Source organism: Labeo rohita, chromosome 20 (genome assembly GCF_022985175.1).
Source record: "Labeo rohita strain BAU-BD-2019 chromosome 20, IGBB_LRoh.1.0, whole genome shotgun sequence".
Lineage (NCBI taxonomy): Eukaryota > Metazoa > Chordata > Actinopteri > Cypriniformes > Cyprinidae > Labeo > Labeo rohita.
In genome coordinates this window covers 33704660-33725736 of record NC_066888.1, presented here as the reverse complement: position 1 = coordinate 33725736, position 21077 = coordinate 33704660, and the positions used below count along the sequence as shown (strand labels likewise).

The window sequence follows — 21077 nt, the reverse complement described above, 5'->3', positions numbered from 1 at the left end:
GGACGCTTACTTCATTCTCCACATACAGTGACGGACAGAATACTGCAGCCTAACCCTAACTATAACCCATTACTAATGGGGCCCTGTAGTTAGGTCTTATCAAATAAAAATGAAAAATCAGTAATAATAAATAGCTGCAAGCAGCAATTGCGGGGCCAAACACAACAGAGGCAGAATGAGGAGCTTAGCATGGCATGGAGCGGCAGACCTGCTAAAACAACGAGTAATTAAAGCCATTTGACAGCAGCTGAAATGGCTGAAAAAATCATAAATACAACCACTAGTAATATGATTTAATGGTTTATCACTTTTGACCAATAGGTGGCGCTGTTACCAGATCGATGTGGTGTGGTCAGTGTGAGGTGAAAATGGCACATACAAAGTTTGGTGTCAATATGTCAAAGCTTTGCAGAGATGCAGCCTCAGAGTCAGTTCGGCATCATGCCTCAAACGTGTAGTGGCGTTACACAAAAATGGTTTCGTCTATCAACACGAAATCCATAACTTTTTGTCAGCAAAGTCTGACTCAATTTTGGTGAAAATCGGAGCAATGGTCAAGGAGGAGTTGGAAAAAGTAGGTTTTCAACATCAATCAAAATAGCAAACAGGAAGTTTGAGCGACTATGATATGTTGTATCCATGTTCTTGGCATGACCCAAGGAATATTTTGAGTTCTATTGCAAAAGGTTAGTGCAAAGTTATTAGCATTTTTGGAAATTTCATAATTAATGGTTAATGAATGGTTTATTACTCTTGACCAATAGGTGGCGCTGCTACCAAACTGATGTGGTGTGGTCAGTGTGAGGTGACAATGGCACATGCAGATTGGCAGCTTTCCAGCTAATTTGCTGATACATTAAACAAAAAACATTTTGTATATCGACATGAAATCCATAACTACTTGCCAGCATGGTCTGAAGATGATCCGAGTCAAATTTGGTGAAAAACAGACGAACCGTCTAGGACAAGTTTGAAAAAGCAGGTTTTATGAACTACTAAATTTTGGAATTTTTACATTTTGGACTTCATCTAACAATTTTTCTTCTGTACCGCATAAACATGAGTGAAACTTTGGACAAGTGGTGGTGCTAGAGAGTTTAAGTTAGAGACTCCAAACGTGCTGTGGTTAACGTTGGGACTGTCCTCTATCAGTGTTGCCAAATATCACAACTTTCCCGCCAGCGGTTCTATGGGCTGATACAGACTCGAGCGGAAGAAACAGAAAAAAAAGAACAATAAGAACGGTAACAGATACAACAGGTGCCTTTGCACCTTCGGTGATGGCCTCTAATAATGAACAAAGTAACAATAGATAGGATTATTTAAAAAAAACAGCTAATGAGCTGCCGTAAAAGCCCCTTTACCATGGTAAAATCACCATAACACATCCTGGACTGTTTTATAAAAGACATTAACATTCAATAAATGGTTTAATTTAACGAATAAACCCCCCACACACACGAGTAGTTCCTCCATCGTGTGATGCAGTTCATCAGTGTGACCGTATCTGAATATAAACGCGATCATCCCATCACAGCTCTCGCTCTCAGCTACCAGTTTATTAAGTGAATTCATAAGTCGTGTCAGACTCACAAACATGCTGTGATCAGCCTGAAACACCTCCAGAATCCGCATCAATACAAACACAAACAGCTCTGTGTGCTTCTAATCTATCAGGAGCCTCATTACAATCTGCTGTTAATTGAAAACACGGCGCTCTTTGAACAGCCCACGCGCAGGAGCTCGCTCTGGCACGGATCAGCGTTTGCTCTGGCAGGAACCCAGCGACACCGGCACCAGAGCGGCGCACACGAGAGACCGACAACAGCACCGAACGACACCGATCCTGTGCTCTCGACCACCAACAACTGCTCCACCTGACTTCATCAGACCGACTCCATCGAAATCAGTCGGACCCCATCTGAGTCCCTCCAACTCCAACAGACTCCGACTCCACCTGACTTCTTCTGACACTGGACGTCTACACTCAGATTCAAACTCTGATTATGGTTCATGACATGTGACGAACTTCACAGTGTACGAAGCTAAAGAGTAACATAAAAAAAATAATAATAAAAATGACAAAAGCACATAACAAAGGACTAAAAAAAACCCCCAATGTACTAAAAAAGTGCACAAATAAAATCTAAAAAATATTAATAAAAACCATGATAGTATATAAATGTAGTATGTAACTGCTGTAAATGTAAAGACACAAAATGTGAATCTCACATTAACACAGTCTCAGCATTCATTATTAATAATGTTATTCAAACAACTAGAACATGAACCCTGTCTGAGCTCCTCACCTGTCTCTGTCTTTGTCTGATTAGCCATTTTCTCTCTTTAATTTATTTCTAATGTAATTGCATCTGATTGTACACTGAACAAAATAATTGCAGGATTTACTTTAAAAAAAAATCTTTGTAACAATTTGCACTAACACATTTTAAGTAAATTTTACTGCTACTGCTCTTTACAATCTACTTACTATTGAACTTACCATTCATTTATTTAATTATTATTATTTTATTATTATTATAAAAATTAAGTAAATATTACATAATGATATATAATTTCAATTAAGTAAAATCTACTTACCCAAGTTAAGTAAATTTAACAGACAACATGTCATTTTATCAAAATTTGAGTAATTTTAATCAAAGCTTACTTGGCAATACTTTAATTTTACTTAATATAATATAGACAACAGATATCATGTAGGCACCATATCTACATTATCAGTAAAGCGATGATCATCCAAACACAGAGATTTCAATCCTTGGTTCATTATTGAGTAGAAAATGAACTTCAGATGTAACAAAATCACAAGCTACTAAATCTAACAACAAAAACAATGATAAAACTGTGTAAATACAGCTCAAAACCATTAATTATTCATGCCCAGTGCATGATGGGAACACACCAGTATCAAAAAAGTTGAGTAGGTTTTACTTAATTTTACAACATTTATATTTACACTTTAACTTCTACAAGCTTAAATTAAGTACAAATATAGCATTTACTTTGTTTTTAAAATTATTTCCTGAACTTTTTCATGTAGAAATTTCGTTTGTTTTCCTGTAGTATTTACTACACCACAGAATCATTTGTATCAGTGTACTTTGGCTTCAGAGTTGAATGTAGAAATAACTCTTGTTAAATTTGCATTAATAATAAAAAAAACTGCAAAACGGTTTTAAACATTAAATGTGTAAACATTAAATATTAATTGATTCAATGCTCAAAAGATCAAACGAACTAAAAATATAATGAAATGAATCAAAATAATTCTAGTAACACCTCATCTTCGATGGAATCCGTGCTGATCGTCACATGATCTGAGCTGCTGATTCAGACCCATGTGTCGCTCAGGATGCTGCCTAAGAAGGGATCTGTCTATGTAGACATTAGCGTGTCTATTAGCGTCTCAAACAGGACCGAAATAAAGCGCATCAGAAACAGAAGCCGCTCTTCCTCTCTGCGGTGGGATGGAAGGAAGCGCGTCGTGCCGATCGGGTCACGCGTGTCTCTGAAAGCGTGCAATTACAGTCCAACACCGCGCAACACCGAACTGACGAACAACGCCAATTACTGTAATTATGCAGACGCTTCGAGAGCAGAGGCAGCGTTTAAAACAAACTCCAGCACAAACTTTCACAATAATAATTCATCACTGGACTATTGTCTCCAGCAGATAACACTGCTCTCACATCAGCTGTAGATGAGTAATATTACTCTCCGTTTCATCTCAGACCAGAGCTGACTGTGTTTAACGTCTTCACTATTAATGAGACACACAAACTCAATCCTGAGGCCTAGCGTTGTATAATCCAGTGAAAGAATCTCACTTAGTCGTCTTCTCTTTCATCTGGATCTTGGGATACTTTGAATCAAAACATCAGATGATTCGCATCGAATGAACGAATCAGGTGTGAAATCAGTTCGTTCGTGATTCTGATCGGTCGATCGGCTCTTACCTGGTGTGAGTGACGATGTCAGTCAAGGCTCCGCCCTCCAGGAACTCCATCACGACCCAGAGCTCATCACCCACCAGATAACTGTTATACATGTCGACCACGTTCTCGTGATGGTAGTCTCTCATGATCACCACCTGCAGGAACAGGAGAAAAACATCGAAATAATCTCAAAGACCTGCATAACCCGTGTTTCTGATCATCTCCGCTTTATCATAAACGAGGGCTGCAAAATCAGTCGAAATAAAATTAGCATGTGAAGTCTGAGATTTAATACTGTATGTGCTGTGTGTGTTTCACTGTGTTCACGGGGCTGAGCGGATCACTAACAAATTGTCATCCTTTACTGATTACAAATTGCATCACAAAAAAATGTAGTTAGTAACATCTGCATTACACATATGTGACCCTGGACCACAAAACCAGTCATAAGGGTCAATTTTTTAAAAATTGATTTATACATCTGCTGAATAAATAATCTTTCCATTAATGAATGGTTTGTTAGGACAATATTTGGCCGTAAAACTATTTGAAAATCTGGAATCTGAGGGTGCAAAAAATCGAAATAGAGGAAATCACCTTTAAAGTTGTCCAAATGAAGTTCTTAGCAATGCATGTTACTAATCAAAAAGTTAATTAAGTTTTGATATATTTACAAAATATCTTCATGGAACATGATTTCTTCGTAATGATTTCTGGCATAAAAGAAAAATCTAGAAATTTGACTCAGAGAACATATTTTTGACTATTTCTACAAGTGCTTTATTTTTGCAATCTGATTACATAATCCAGATTAGTAATCAGTTACTACCAGCAATGCGTCCATTTACGCACGAGCTGATCCAGTGTTTTCTTTTTGTTTTGTTTTTTTTGCCATTTTGCAATTTTTCTTTGATAGGACAGTAGAGACAGGACAGGAAGCGTGTGGGTGAGAGAGAGGGGGGATTGGATCGAGAAAGGTCCACGAGGCGGGATTCGATCTTCGGACACATGAAATGCAACTGCACCGTATGTCAGCGCCAACAGCCAACAGTAGTTGCGCTTCGGGTGTCCCGAATAGTACTATTGTATATTTTAGTTAATATTTTAATAATAAGAAGAAGAATCATCATAATAAAAATAATTACAATAATCATTATTTTTTAAAATCATACTGATATATAATCACAAAGGTCGTACCAGCACAGTTTTTTTCACTGATTTTTCACTATTTTGTTCACCAGAATATCGTCAGCGCTCACCTCGTTGAACAGAAGTTCCCGCCGCTGCTGTTTTCTCAGGTCCATCTTTTTAACGGCCACCTGTTTGCCGCTGTGCTTCTCGGTGGCGATGCAGACGATGCCCGTGGATCCCTCCCCGATCTTCAGGAAGTTGTCCAGGTACTCGCGCGGGTCGCCGGGGTTCACCACCAGCTGCAGCGCCGCGCGGAACTGCTCGTGGGAAACCCTGGAGGGCGGCTGCTCGGAGGACGAGCCCCAGCTGGGCGGCGGATAGGCTCCGGGCGGGATGTAGGGCGAGGAGGGCTGCGAGTGCGCGCCCTGCGGGGTGTAGGGAGGGCTGGGCTGGGACGGCGGGTGGTGGTACGGCGACGGCTTGTAGTGGAAGGGCGGCGGGTACTGGAAACTGGCCGGGTACGCGGGTTTGCCGTGACTCTGAGGTAGTTTGAAGGGAACGCGCGGGTACGTCTCGGCCCCCGGCACCTGCGGGCTCCCGTCACGGGCCACGCGCTCGTACTCGCCCTGTTAGATCCCAACACAAGACGTCACGAGTGAGTAATGCAGACGCATGCGACGGCACAAAACGCTCATGATTCCTCATTACAGGCCCGTGATGATCCTCAAACGCTCGTTCATCACAGAGCTGCTGTCTGCTGAGGGAACGGCCCTCAAACTGAGCCTCAATGTCAACAAAACAACAAAGCGGATCACATTTACACTGCATTTACAGAATCATTCTGGCATCATGTAGAAACAGCAGCGTGAACATTTGGCTAAACATCTGCTGTGTTTTACTGAAAATACCACACACTGTTTATGATCAATATTTGATCATGAATACAGTAAAACAGTTTTGTGAAATATTATTTCAATGTGAAACAGCAGTTTTCCATGTGAATATCTCAGGGCTCTACAGTGCTGTGACCATTTCACTGGCATTTGTGACTGAAAACTACTGCGAGCGACTATGACATAATATTATAATATCAGTGCGACTGACACCATCAGCTTATTTGTGTTTGCACTGAGGGAAGATTCAAAGGTTTCTATGTGTTTTTGCAACGTTGAGTAATGAATCACAGACATTTCTCACCAATCCTCTCATAAACAAAGTGTAAATAAGAGACTGATTGTGCAGTGTAGAGAGATTCAGTTATTATAATGGAAATTTGTGAGATCGTGATGAACTAAGATGAGCGACAGCTTTAATGATTATTGATGGAGTTTGTAAATGAGATATTGATTTAATTCAACAGTTCAATAAACAGGAAGTTACTATGAAGTGACTTACACTGTCTGACTGTAACACTATTGCCTGATTTTGCTCTATTTCGTCGTCAAAAATAGTTTGAAACAAGTCACAGCTGAGCCGCTGCACATCTCCATTCAAACACAGCGCTGTTTCCTTTATGAATGAACGTGTGTTTTTAAACGAATCTAGTGAGTCAATGATTCAATTTCCCATTCATAAAGACACTCACTAGATTTATTCCTGAATGAATCAGCCGTTCGAAGGAATGAATGATTCAGGAAATAAATCAGTGACTTGCCGCCACCTACTGGCAGATTTAGTTTCATTTTTAAAGTCTCTTTTCAGTTATTTAAATCATTTAATATTTCTATATTCAAAATTTTACATTTAAAACATTAATCTCAACATGAGTTTATGAATCTGATTGCACTCATGCCCCTCTGAGCCTCATTAAACATGAAAATACACCTACAAGACACTTTTGTGTTCTTCTGTGCACCTCTGTAGTACTAATTCATTTTGTTAATACTGATTGGTAACTTATTCTTGTTCTACTTGTTCTTATTCTGTTGTTTTAATTAGAAATGTTAAAAAGCTTAAAAATATAATTTTTTCAAAAAAAATTTGACATAAAAGATGACATACTTTTAATAAAGTTAGAAAAATGCCATTACAAAGGTAAAAACAAAATCACTTTAAGGAGTCAAATATCACCTCGTAATGGGACGGCTAATTTTTTATCAGATTTTCTGATTATTGATTAGAAGTTGCTCTTGAAATTTTGACTGTTCCTAAATGTTTTAAGTGCTCCTAAAAAGAAAAGTAAGTGTAAAGCCCTGAATTTGTTAAAATGTACTTGATTTCTGTGATCAAAGCTGAATTTTCAGCATCATTACTCCAGTCTTTCTTTGATCGAAGATGCATTAAATTGATCAAAAGTGACAGAAAAGACATATATAATGTTACAAAAGGTTTATATTTCAAATAAATGCTGTTCTATTCATCTGTGAATCCTAAAAAAATAAAATGCATGATGGTTTCTCCAGAAATACTGTTTTTAACATTGCTAATAATCATAAATGTTTGTTGAGCAGCAAATCAGCATATGAGAATGATTTCTGAAGGATCATGTGACACTGGAGACTGGAGTAATGATGCTGAAAATTCAGCTGCGCATCACAGAAATAAATTACAGTTTAACAGATATTCACACAGAAAACAACTGTTTTAAATTGTAATAATTACATGTAATATAATCATATTGCAGTAACATTGCAAGAGTTCTTTCTAAAACGCTGGAAAAATGAATTATTACTTTTATAATTCTTACCTAATTATTCAACGTTTTGACTGGTCGTGTATATAACACACGCATACAGAACTGAGTAAAGCGGAGTTGAGATGTTTTCAGCACACATTCAGTGAATAACAATGAAAACGCATCAGAAAGAGCGCAGTCACGACGGATCCGACTCTCATGCGGCGAGTCCCCGATCTGCAGGGTCACGGTGGGCGGTAGATTGAATTACTCCCACCACGCCCCGAACACGAGAAGATGACACGACACGGATCCGACGATGAGAGCGCCGGCGGCGGACGTGACGGGCGGCTGTAATTTCGCCGGCGGACTCGTTTAATCAATCATCCCGGCGAGGGTGTTTATGGGCCGGAGAAAGTCCCGAGACCCCCTTTCCCAACCGGCACCGCTGGCTGATCCGTGTTCGTTAAATGCACATTAATCTGAATTTGGCAGCGTAATCAACAACCCAACTGGAGTGTGAAATTGAATTCTGCGGTGGAACACGCCGCCACGGCTTTTATGCAAGGGCTGCAGAAAAGGAAGGTGCCACAACATCAGTTCATCACAATGAGCGCAAGCGTGCCCGAGTTCCCAAGTCCCCGAGCTGTCGGCCTTTAACGGCCCGCGATTCCCAGCAGCGCCGACAAAACGCTGGGCTCGCTGAAAGTGACCGAGTCGAGGTGAATGAGAAAGAAAGAGGTTCATTATGACGCCGCTGAGCCGAGACTGATGGGAGTTCAGCCTGCGTGCGTCGAACGCTCCGAACCGCGGCCAAATCACACGCACGGCGACCGCGCCGCTCCATACAGTCGACGTACAGTACGAGCGCACATTTCCCCCAATCACCGTCTGACACGACCCTGCGCAAATCAAACAAACGTGCCAGAAACACGGCTCACGTTTCACCAAAAACATCAGCAGAATGAAATTATATGCAGTGTAACGCAAATAGGGAGTTTGTGCATTAAAACACACAAATTAGCATAAATCATTACCAGTGAAATAATATCTTTAAAACACACTGGATGTGCTGAATTTAACTGATGCTGTTTTAAAATAAAATGTTGTTCAGACCAGACGTGTTTAAAAATTGAGGATCAGATTTAGGGATCACACATGATACAACATTTCTTCATGAGATTTACCTAATGATGTTGATGCTTGGACTAAATACAAAACTACATGCATTTTAATGCATCTTCCAGATTCCACAGGGGGTGTTGTAATATATCTAGGAGTTATTCAGTGGTCTAATGCATAAAGTCAAACCATTCGCCAAAAGCAGCGCTCCTTAATGATGTTAATATTTATTACGCAATTTTGCTGCCCCAAGACGTTTAAACAAAATGATGGATCTGTTTTAGAATAAAATGGTGTTAGGAAGGAACAAAGCAGGTTTTTACTGGAGCTTTCTTTAGATTCACCTTGATGCTGGGGCTTGATTGTAGAGCTAAATACAAAACAATATGCTTTGTTAAATGAATGTTGCTGATTCTGTTGGAGGATGTAAGTCAGTGTTATTTTCCTGTCATTGAGATTATCGTTTTTACTCATCAGTTTTCATTTTCCATTTTCATGTTCATTTTGTTAAAGCTTTAGTATTTCTGTGTATTTTTTGTTGTGTATATTTTAGTTTTTGTAGTTTAATATTTTATTTTATTTCAGATGTTTACCTTATTTCCAGTAACTATATGTTTGATTTTTTTATTTTAGTTTTAATGTTAGTTTTAGTTAACTACTATAATCCTGGTGTGATTTTATGTAGCAATATATTGAGGAGATATTGAGGAAGCGTCTTAATACACGTGTGAAACACGCTTACAGTGATCCTGAAAAGGCAGCGAATTAAAATGACACGAGCGCATCACAGTTCAGAGCCGGAGAATGTGTAAATGAAGGTCTGCGATGAGCCGCCGTTATCTGCGAGACGCTCCGCTTCCGTTAATTGATTCCTGCGCCGCTCTCATGAGTAATTCCGTGTCTCCGGCCGCTGCGCTCTTTTCACGGGTGAGTAGATTAAGAACTGACACCAGATCCATCACGGAGCCGGTGCTGCGGAGCGGTGCTGCGACCTGCGAGATAATACGCCCTACACGGCCCGCGGGTGAGGAGCGGACAGCGTATCTGCAGGACGTCCACCGCAATCTGTAACTCTACACAGAGCTGGGATCCCTCCGTTGGGAACAATGCGGCATTTGCACGGGAAGCCCGTGAACTAAGCTTAAACGCGAAATGCATGAACACATACTGGATTTACTGATTTAATTCAAGCTATTTTAAAATAAAATGTTTTTTTGGGGGTGAAAACAAAGTTCCTAAAACATTTCTTTCTTTTGATTTAGGGGTCAAATATGAAATGGACATTTCTTCATGAGATACAGGAGATAAATACAAAACAACATGCAATTTTTTTCCTGAATCTTGCAAATTCTGCAGGGGAATGTGAAAAAAAAAGGTTGCAATATATTTAGTTATTGAAGAAGCAGCCAAAAACAACTGTAATGAAAACGCATGAAATGCAGTGTAAAAACATCTGCTAAATGCATGAAACTAGATCTTTAAAAACATACAGTACTGAGTTTAATGAATGCTGTTTTAAAATTATGTTTTTAAGGCAAAAGATGTTTAGGGGGAGGAAATATGTGATCAAAGTTCCTACAACATAAAAAAGAAACACGCATTTTCTTTTTTCTTTCTTTTGATTTTTTCGGGGTCAGATGTGATGAGATTCACCCGATGACGCCGATGGCTAGACTAAATACTGAACAATATGAATCTTGGAGATTCTTCAGTTGATGTAAATTGATGTCCCAATAAACTGAGGAGTTATTCAGGCATAATAAACGTCTAATGAGGAAAGTGTAAAAAATCTTTGCTGCCACAAGATGTTTAAACAAAATAATGGCTCTTCAAGGAGCCTTTCCCTCCAAAATCTACCATGTGACAATCTCTGAGGAGACGAGCGGCATTTGATCATCACGTGTAAATAACGCATCATCAGTGGAGGTTCACTTCTGTAAGTCTGGACTGATCCTGCATTGATTGCGAACTGTGCCAAAGCAGTGGTTCTCAATTCCAGTCCTCGCGTCTCTCCGCTCTGCACATTTTGTATGTTTCTCTTATCACTTCAGACGTTTGTTCTATTTGTCCGTAAGTGCCCTGCAAAGTGGACATCACAGGATATTCCGCCATGATTCCAGGTGGAAGGGAGTGTATATGTTCCATTTAAAGGGCATTAAAGTGTGCGAGACGTTCATTTAATCGTATTTATTTACAGAGGTATATTATGTCACACTTCTCTTGTAAGGTTTGTCTGTGTGTGAAGATGCTGCAGGCCGTAGCGTAGTGCAAATCTGTGAATGAATGTTATAAAGTGAAGTAAACCTCAACGGATTTCCCGTGCTCAGGGAGTAGGGAGTGATGAACACTTTGTAGGGAGCATGTCAATTGGAACACAGTTCACGCATGGAGCTCTCTTCTGAATCAGGTGTGTTAAATGAGAGAGACATGTAAGTATGCAGAGCGGTGGAATGCGAGGACTGGAATTGCGAATCACTGCACCAGAGAATCACAAACTCGTTGCACTAATAGTGTGAATGCATCCTTAATGCATTGGTGCATTTTGCCATGATGCCCCTGCAGGACAAAAAAAGCCAAACTCACAGGGGTTAAAGCAAAAGAAAATCTTTTGACTGAAAATGTTTCCTCCGCCAAACCCCATTCCAAAGCAAGTTTAAGAGTAGTTTTTTTTTCTTCCTCCTTTTGTCCTCCTAATTTAAAAAATGTAGGGGCACCTTCTGATTAATAATCAAAAATTCTGATAAAAATTAGCTTTCCTAATATGAGGAGATATTTGATTTCTAAAGTGATTTACAGGGGCATTTTCTTTTTACCTTTGTAATGGCATTTTTCTAATTTTGTTGAAAGTATGTCATCATCTATATCAAATTCAAAATGTTATGTTTATAAGCTTTTTAAAATTTCTAACTAAAACAATATAATAAGAAATAGAATAAGACATTAGCATTAATAAAATTAATTAGTACTACAGAGGTGCACAGAAGAACACAAAAGTGTCTTGTAGGTGTATTTTCATGTTTAATGAGGCTCAGAGGGGCATGAGTGCAATCAGATTCATGAACTCATGTTGAGATTAATGTTTGAAATATAAAAATTTGAATACAGAAATATTACATTATTTAAATAACTGAAATTAGAAATAGAAATATTAAATTATTTAAATAACTGAAATTATAAGTAAAAAAATGAAACTAAATCCGCCAGCATGTGGCGGCAAGTTGCTGATTTTAATCACTGAATCATTTATTCAATTGATTCGTTCGAACGGCTGATTCTTTAAGGAATGAAGCAAGTGACTGTATTTATGAATGATTAATCATGAATCACTGACTCACTAGATTCGTTCAAAAATGCATCATTCATGAACAAATCACCTGCTGTGTTTGCTTTATTTGCACCTATTTTTGTTGATGAACTATAGTAAAATCAGGCAGTGGTGTTATAGTCAGACGATGTAATTTGCTTAATATTAACTTCCTGTTTACTGAACTGTTGTATTAAATCAGTAACACATTTGCAAACTCTCCTTATCGCGATCTGTATCATGCACAGAAAATGGTCTATAAAAGAGTGTGCGAGTGAGTTAACTTTCACTTTAAATAAGCACGACTCGAAAGCACGTGCAAATGATGCATTCCGTCATCTGTCATTGTGTTAAAACCACAGAATGAGTGCAATTATTATTAATACCTGCGCCAAAATTCAAGTTCTGCTCTGTGTTCTCTACTAATGACCCGACTGTGAAGGATGCAAGTAAGGTTGCAAAAAAGTGGAAAAGTTCCAGTAAATTTCAGAAAGTTTACGGGATTTTTTGGAATCTTTCTGGGATTTTTGGAAAGTTTCCAGAAATTTATCGAAAATGTTACACCTGTTTGCAAGCCTAGATGCGAGCGGCGTCACTATGTTGTCAATGAGAAGCTGCAGCCGTGTCAGGGATTATTTTTGGTGTGCCGGCAGAACAACAACAACGGGCTACATTTTTTTCCCCTCATTTTTTCCAATGGATGGAAATCCGTCGTAGCGACGGAGGAGTTTAAGCCCTGAACTCATCATTAGAAGGACACTGAGATCTTTACCTTGCCCATGATGAGCGAAGACGTGTTTTCCGACAGTCTGGGGTACGTGTACGAGCTGTACGGGCCCTGCGGCGCAGCCTTAAACGCTCCGATGCCGTACGGCAGGCTGGGCTCCTGCAGGCCCGACCCCGACCGCGAGCGCTGCCGGATGGCCGGCTGGGGGCTCGTCTGACTGATGTACGAGGACTTGGGCCTCTTGTCGTAGTCGTCCCTCAGTCCCGCTCCGTATCCCCAGTCTCCGTCGGGATAGCTCATCTGCTCGCTGTGGACGGAGACGCGCGACGGCGTTCCCAGCGGCTGCTCCCGGTAGTCCTGACTGGATCCGCCCAGAGAGGCGCGGTAGTAGTCCCTGCGGCCGCCCACGGGCATCTCGTCGGCGGACAGCCGCATCTTGCTCTCCAGGTAGGCGTGGTAGTCCGGCGGCATCTTGGCGTAGTCCGAGGACTTCTGCGGCATGGCGTCGGGATAGAAGGGGCTGCGGATGGGATGGCCGTTCTGTTTGAGAGAGAAGCGGTAGTGCCGTCCGACCGCCCACTCGCCGTCGTGGACGCCTCGCTCGCGGTACGGCTCTAGCGAGAAGTCTTTACTGCTGTCCAGGTCGCACGAGTAGCGGCCGTAGTAGTGTCCGAAGCCGTTCTCCTCCGGTCCGCCGGCGTTGGACGTGGACGCGGACGCCGGTTTGCTCCCGCCGGCCTGATGGGCTCCGGGCGGACTCTCTTTCCTCAGAGAGTTGGAGCGGGTGACGGAGATGCTGTCGAACTCCTCCAACAGGCCGTTGATGGAGGCGTCCTTTGGCGGCCGGCTGCCTCGGACGATGGTCTGCAAAGAGAGGGCAGGAGAGTCGGTGAGAGACACGAGGCATCAACAGGCCTGAGCGTTTCACCGCATATGTTCTGACAGAGCCAAACAGCAGTGGGCGTGGGATCAGAAGACGTTTGGCAGCGGCGCTCTCACGAGCCCAGCCTGAATAAATCGCAGCGTTGCTCATCTCATCCCACTGCTGCTTAAGCGCATTACACAGCTGCGTCGTGACTCACCGCAGAATAAAACACTCGATCAGACCCAAAATATGAGAGTGGCATGAGCTCAAAGACCGACGGAAGGTTTTCCCAACTTCCCCCCTCACTACTCAGCCAAAACTACACTACAATTACACGAGCTGATTTACAAAGACAGACATGATTTGTCATTTCATATTTTTCATACAGATTGACCTAAACCAGGCAAACCAACTCCAAATACACACTGAGAAATACATTTCTTTCAAGAACTGATCACTGAAAGGGATCCAAAATTGGCTCTGTGGTTTATTGGCATTGCTGTGAAACCTTTATTTTTAAGAGTATACAATATCCACTGGCATTACCGCAGAGTCACTGCTACTGTGTGCACAGGACAAATTGTGATCATTTATTATGTAAATGATGAAATCTTGACCGTATCCAGTAAAGAGCGGCCGCTGTGATCTTGACCCGCATCTGCAGTAGAAAAACTCTCTGACCTCATTTAGCGCCGCTGCGGCTCTTTGAGTAACGTCAGATGACCTGAAGGAAAACTAGTACAAAGGTCTGGAGGTTCCACGTCACGGATGATCCAGAACACAGTGTTTCAGGCATGCGGTAGAGTTCAGTTGCAGATGCACCTGCCTTTCATCAATCAAACACCTGGATCAGATCATTCAGACGGAGTTACTGGTCACATTCATGCTGTGAAACGTCTGTCGGATCCTGTCGGACTGACACGTCTCTTTAAAAAAAGTTTTTGATTTCACATCACACGTTCTTCAGATCAGTGTTTTGGTTCCTCGGGTTCTCTAAAGCATAAAAACATGCTGTAGATGCTTTTCTAAAGAACCAAAAAACAACTTCTATGGATTCATGCTGTAAAAACCCTTTTGGTTCAGACTGAACTTCTGGTTGATTTCTTTAATACTGGAACAAACTACTGCATAAGATGAAACACAAACTGAGACACAGCTGAGACCAGAATGAATCTCTACAGATGCGTGTCATCAAAACTTAACCAGATTCTCAATGTTTAATCTGAAGCTCAAGAATCCACAGGTTATTTACACATTCTTACTTCAGCTTCAATCAAGTCAGAAAGATGAGCATGAACACAAACACTAGATCTGAAGAGCTGGAACATGCGGTCAGGTTAACAGAAAGAGAGGAGCTAATAAACGTCACTGTCTGAGCTCCAGCACAGGAAGAGGAAATAAATCTCCTGGATGGGCCAGTGTCCTCCTCACAGCAGCGCCACACCGAGTGTCATCCATCTCTTTAATACGCGTTTCAGCCGCTGCGCTCTGAGCTCAGTCCATCTGAACAGAGTCTGATCGCAGGCCTTTACACCTCCACTAACACTCACTCACACTAACAGCTCAGTCCATCTGCTAACAACAGAGTCTGACACGCTAACACAGCTGACACTCATTAACACCTACCCACTAAACACTCACTCACACTAACACTTACTCACGCTAACACTCACACCGCTAACACTCACTCATGCTAACACTCATACCCACTAACGCTCGCTCATGCTAACACACACACGCTAGCACTTACGCTGACACTCATGCTAACACTCATACCCACTAAAGCTTGTTCACTCACACTAACACTTACTCATGCTAACACTCACACCGCTAACACTCACTCATGCTAACACTTGCGTATGCGCGCACTGTACGCACGCCACCCAATTTTCATAACCGTGTGTGCTTTGTACGTGCAGGTCGCACATGCACATTGAAGTTATTTTGCAGTAATCAGTTGTTCCACAAGGTGGCGACACTGTCCTGGGCCGCTGTGTCACAGTAGAAAATTAAACTAAAGAGACCGAACAACAACCAAACAGCGGAGACGGCAACAATAACAGACGCTCATATTGACAAACGCTTGTGACCATGAGGGGATGAGACAGCTCAGCTTTGGTTTAAAAAAGTTTACAAATACTATCGGTCATAACTTATAGGACAATATAAAGCAGACGCTTGACATGGGTGAAGCTTTCTAGAGTGCGTGTGTCGACCGCCCTTGTTCACGCACAACATCAAATGGAGTATACTTTGAAAGGCTACGTGTTCAACTAGTGTACATGTACAAAAACTAAGTATACTTTGGCCTTAACACTCACTTACGCTAACACTTGCTCTCATTACGCTCACGCTAACGTGGGTTAGTCAAATAAAGCTCTGCATCAGAGGCTCTTCAGCATGTGTCCTGAATATAACACCAACTGTACAGCCATGAGTTTAACTAGATCCGCCAGACAAACTTTACACTGGCTTGAGAAAGACTGGAAAGAAAGTTTGGATACACTTTATTTTAAGGTGCCCTTGTCACAGCGGAATCATAAATTTTAAGTACTGAGTAATATTAATTAACTACATGTACTTACTATATGTACTGTTAGGATTAACAACAGGAACCATTGAATGCGGGTGGGACAGGACCCACCCACTTTTGAAGACCAGTGATATCGGGCCCACCCACTTTTACCGTCTCTAATTTGGCGAATATGTCTGCGCACTTTTAGAGCGCCGTCAGTCAAATCCATTCCACATGACGAATGCGCTAATAGTTTAGGCTCTATGCTCACACATAAACAGGCAGCATCTGGGGTGGAGGAGTGGACGGAGCGGGCGTGGGTGCGGGCGCGGGCGCAATCATCGAACATATTTCAAAGGAAACGGGCGCCACGGTCCTGACCGCATCACTGACTTTACTGGGTGCGTTTAGGGAATATTCGCGCCTGCTGCGCTCCTGTAACACAGGAAAGTAAACGAAGCATCTGAGCGTATCTGCTGCTCAGATACACCTAACCCTACCCGATACTTTATTTAAAGTTTTCGACTATGTCCTTCATTTTTATTGAAAACAAATCCATTTCCGATGTAAAATGAGATGTGAAAAACCAAAAGAACGACTTCGGCAACAGGCGAACATGAACTCAGGTCGTTTGTGTCAAAACATACTAGCTATTCGCTTAACCGCCTACGCCACCGGAACTGTGGTCAAACAGTCGTCTCTTGTCATGGCGTCACGTTAGTGGATAAAGGTAATCTACATAATAAAAGGCACCAGACCACAGAAAATGGCATATACTCCAGTGAATTTTTGGGGAGAGGACCCACCCACATTTATTTTGCTTCCGACGCCCACGCTTGCATGTAATTATGCCTAATTAATTGTTATTATAATAATAAGTACATATAATGTGTAACAAGGACACCTTAAAATAAAGAACTTTTCAATTCAAGCTCATGCATATAGTGTGATATTGTTCTGGGTGGTTTCTAGGGTGTTGCTATGCAGTTGCATGCTAGGGTTATTAATGGTTTTGAAAGTGATGTATAAATAAAATTTAGATTAGTTGAGCAGAGGTTACTAAGGTGTTGCTATGCAGTTACTAGGGTGTTTTGGGACGTTGCTAAGAGGTTTCTAGGGTGTTGCTATACAGTTGCATGCTAGGGTTACTTATTATGAAAGTGATATATAAATAAAATTAAGGTGAGTTGAGTAGAGGTTACTAAGGTGTTGCTATGCAGTTACTAGGGTGCTCTGGGATGTTGCTAGGAGGTTTCTAGGGTGTTGGTGTTGCTATGCAGTTGCATGCTAGGGTTATTAATGGTTTTGAAAGTGATGTATAAATAAAATTTAAATTAGTTGAGCAGAGGTTACTAAGGTGTTGCTATGCAGTTACTAGGGTGTTCTGGGATGTTGCCAGGAGGTTATATCAAATATATATAAAAAACACAGAAAACACATTATATCAAAAAACACAGAAACATTTCTTAAAACATCCTCTTTTGTGCTCTACAGCAGAAAGACACGGGGGTGAGTAAAGGACGACAGAATGATCTGTTTTAGAGGATTATTGCAGTTTCGATGGACTAAAAGGACGGTTTTTAACGAGAGACGCTGCAGAGTCCGGTCTGGTGTTTGTAATTGTCTCTCAGTGGTTTGTGCTGCTGCTGAGACGTCTGGAGGTGACGGAGGTTAATTATGTGTCGAATCTCCGTCAGCTGGAGATCTGCCTGACTCCCGTGAATGAGCCGGCCACGTTCGGGCCGTTTGGAGGTGTTAGCATTAGCGCTGTATGACAGCGGCCATATTTCAGCGGCGGAGTCTCCGGTCTGTCGTGCGGCGATAAGCTGTAATAGATCCGGCGGCGGCGAGCGTCTCGAGGTAAGCGCGGTACGGCCTCGTCCGCAGATAAGCCAGTATTAACCTTGAGCGTAATGAAGTGTGCGGCGGTGTGACGTAATTAATGACTCTGCCCTCGGCTGCGGCGCCACTGACTGTACCGAACGACCGCAGTGTGTTTCCTGCGTACAGTACGGCCGGCCAATGACCGCGCAGAACCCGCCGGCCCGATCCACGCATACGAACACTCGGGCCGCCTCGACCCGTCCAATCAGACGCCGCTGACGCGTGTGCTGCCGACGATGCGTCTGCTATATCTGCATTGACGTCATGGAGATACTGCTTCCTGTTCCAGTACTTCACACTGTAAAACACTACAGCAGCAACACGTTTACTTGTTAACTGTCACATTTAAGTCTGTTTTGTTTGTATTGCACTTTTCACAACACACACATTTTAAAGCAGCTTTACTGAAAATCATGATGGTCTCTATAATAACTTATAGTCACATTAAGCAGATTTACAGATTTTGTTTTTACACATTTTACATTTTGTGACCACCAAATATAATAATAATAATAATAAAAAATAAAAAATACAAAAGTTGAGATCAGAGTTATTTTAGTATCATGGATATACTTATGTTTTTATATTTTCATTTTAATTTTAATAACGAGTGTCTATTTTTTTTTTATTTAATTTTAGTAGGCTTTTTTTATGCATACATATACATATATATATATATATATATATATACATATGTATATTGTTTTTTTCATAAATTTTTATTTCAGCTTTAGTTTTTAGTTTAATCTTAGCACATCAATTTAAACTAAATTAAACAGAGAAATAATCTGAAATAAGATTTTTGTTTAATTTTACTTCAGTTAAGTTTTCTTTTATTTCAAGTAACACATTTTTTTTTTAATTTTAGTGTAAGTTTTAGTTAACTATAATAGCCCTGTTTGAGATTAGTTGTATAGAATATATTGATTTATGTTAGTTATGTATACAGATAAAAGTTGGACATAACTTTACATCAAGGTTATTAACTATTAAGGTTTAATAAGGTCTAATAAGATTTAGTTAGGTAAAGTCATTTTACTGGAAAACAAATGGCATTGTCATATGATTTACAATGCAAACAGGTTTTTAAAGCCCATATTCTAAAATGAGTAGAGAAAGAAGAGTCATTAGGGTTTTTAATCTTTTTTTCATAGAATGATCAATATATTTTTGGACAGAATATTTCTGCTTTGATAGCAGCTGTGAGAAAGAGCACAAGATCTTGATCTCATTTAAGAAACTTCCATGCAGTTCAGATGACTGATTCCTGCAGTGAGAAGATCAGCGATCAGAGCTCCTCTGGCGCCATCTGCTGCTCAACACCACACACTGCACACACTCACCCCTTCATCATCATCATCATCACCACACTGCACACGCTCACACTCACACACTGACTCCATCATCATCACACGAGGTGATATGACGATATGCTCCAACACTCAATGTATGTTTTCATTACCATAAAAGCTTTTGCTTAATTGACTGTATATTCGTTTTTAGACAAATACACTACAGTTGTTTAAGTTTAAGTTTTTTGTTTGTTTGTTTGTTTGTTAAATGTATTAAAATGAAATGAGTTTAAGCTCAATACAAGAAAATATGTGACCCTGGAGCACAAAACCAGGGTTAAGTATCACGGGTATAAAAATTTGTATCAATAGCCAACAATACATCGTATGGGTCAAAATGATTTTTCTTTTATGCCAAAAATCATTAGGATATTAAATAAAGATCATGTTCCATGAAAATATATCAATATATTTATATATCAAATATATCAAAACCTAATTTTTGAGTAGTAATATGCATTGCTAAGAACTTCATTTGCACAACTTTAAAGGCGATTTCCTCAATATTTAAATTTTTTTGCACCCTCAGATTCCAGATTTTCAGTTGTATCTCTGCCAAATACCGTCCTATCATAACAAAACATACAGCAATGGAAAGCTTATCTATTCAATTTGTAGATCATGTATAAATCTCAGTTTTGTGGTCCAGGGTCACATACATCTGCAAATGTGATCAGAAAAATGAATTCCCTTTAGATTTAAGCTAGATTTTTCTGGAGTCCTTTGGCAGATATTTGCTCTTGTTTTAACCATAAACCCACTTAATTTTGATACATTTTTCAGAAAACAATATGTTAATATCTCAAGTCATTTTGCATCTCCAGTGAATGTATCTTGATTTAAGAACCTTTAGATGTTTGTACTGGAAAACAAGACAAAAATACTAAAAACATTTTTTTGCAGTGTATAAATTGTGGCTACTTATGAATTTAATTACATGAATATTAAGGATCTATACATATAAAAGTAAAGAATGAGTAGCTGTGTGCAAATGTTTGACTATAAACGTGTGAAATCATGTGATTCACCTCATCACTGCAAACACACACATTTCAGGAAGTGAGGATGTGAATCTGCTCTACAGCGCGACGACAAAAACCTCCATGACGATCTCCAGACGCACACTATACTCTGATGTGCTGCTGACTGGAGTATGTACTGCGTTTGCTAAAGATGAACACGCTGGACATTATACTGCTGATCCCACAACGACCACAAGATGGCATCAGCGTGTGCACACATCAGTATGGACACACACACACACACACACACTTTTGTTTTTGTGAATTGTGGGGACTTTCCATAGACTTCGACAGATTTTATACTGACCAAACGATACTGTCTATCCCCTAACCCAACCCTAACCCTAAACCTAGCCCTCACAGAAAACATGTTTGCATCGTTACACTTTCAGATAAACATCATTTACTATTTTTAATCATTTGTTAACATTGTGGGGACCGCAGGCCGGTCCCTACAATGTCAAAAATTCAGGTTTTACTATCATTGTGGGGACATTTGGTCCCCACAATGTAGCAAAACCAAGTACACACACACACACACACACAAATACAATGGAGTAAAACACATGCTATGATCTGACC

The 21077-nt window shown here is 40.6% G+C and overlaps 1 protein-coding gene across 9 annotated transcripts in view; it reads right to left on the bottom strand.

Annotated features, from left to right (window-relative positions):
* Window positions 1-21077, bottom strand: part of pak5 (p21 protein (Cdc42/Rac)-activated kinase 5) — a 48300-nt gene that overhangs the window by 5374 nt on the left and 21849 nt on the right. For all 9 annotated transcript variants that reach the window (XM_051139347.1, XM_051139350.1, XM_051139346.1 and 6 more), the window contains 3 exons: window positions 12903-13721; window positions 5219-5716; window positions 3981-4114 (listed from right to left, as the gene is read on the bottom strand). In XM_051139347.1, coding sequence (XP_050995304.1) covers window positions 3981-4114; window positions 5219-5716; window positions 12903-13721 — 1451 coding nt within the window. The remainder of the gene's footprint in view (window positions 1-3980; window positions 4115-5218; window positions 5717-12902; window positions 13722-21077) is intronic.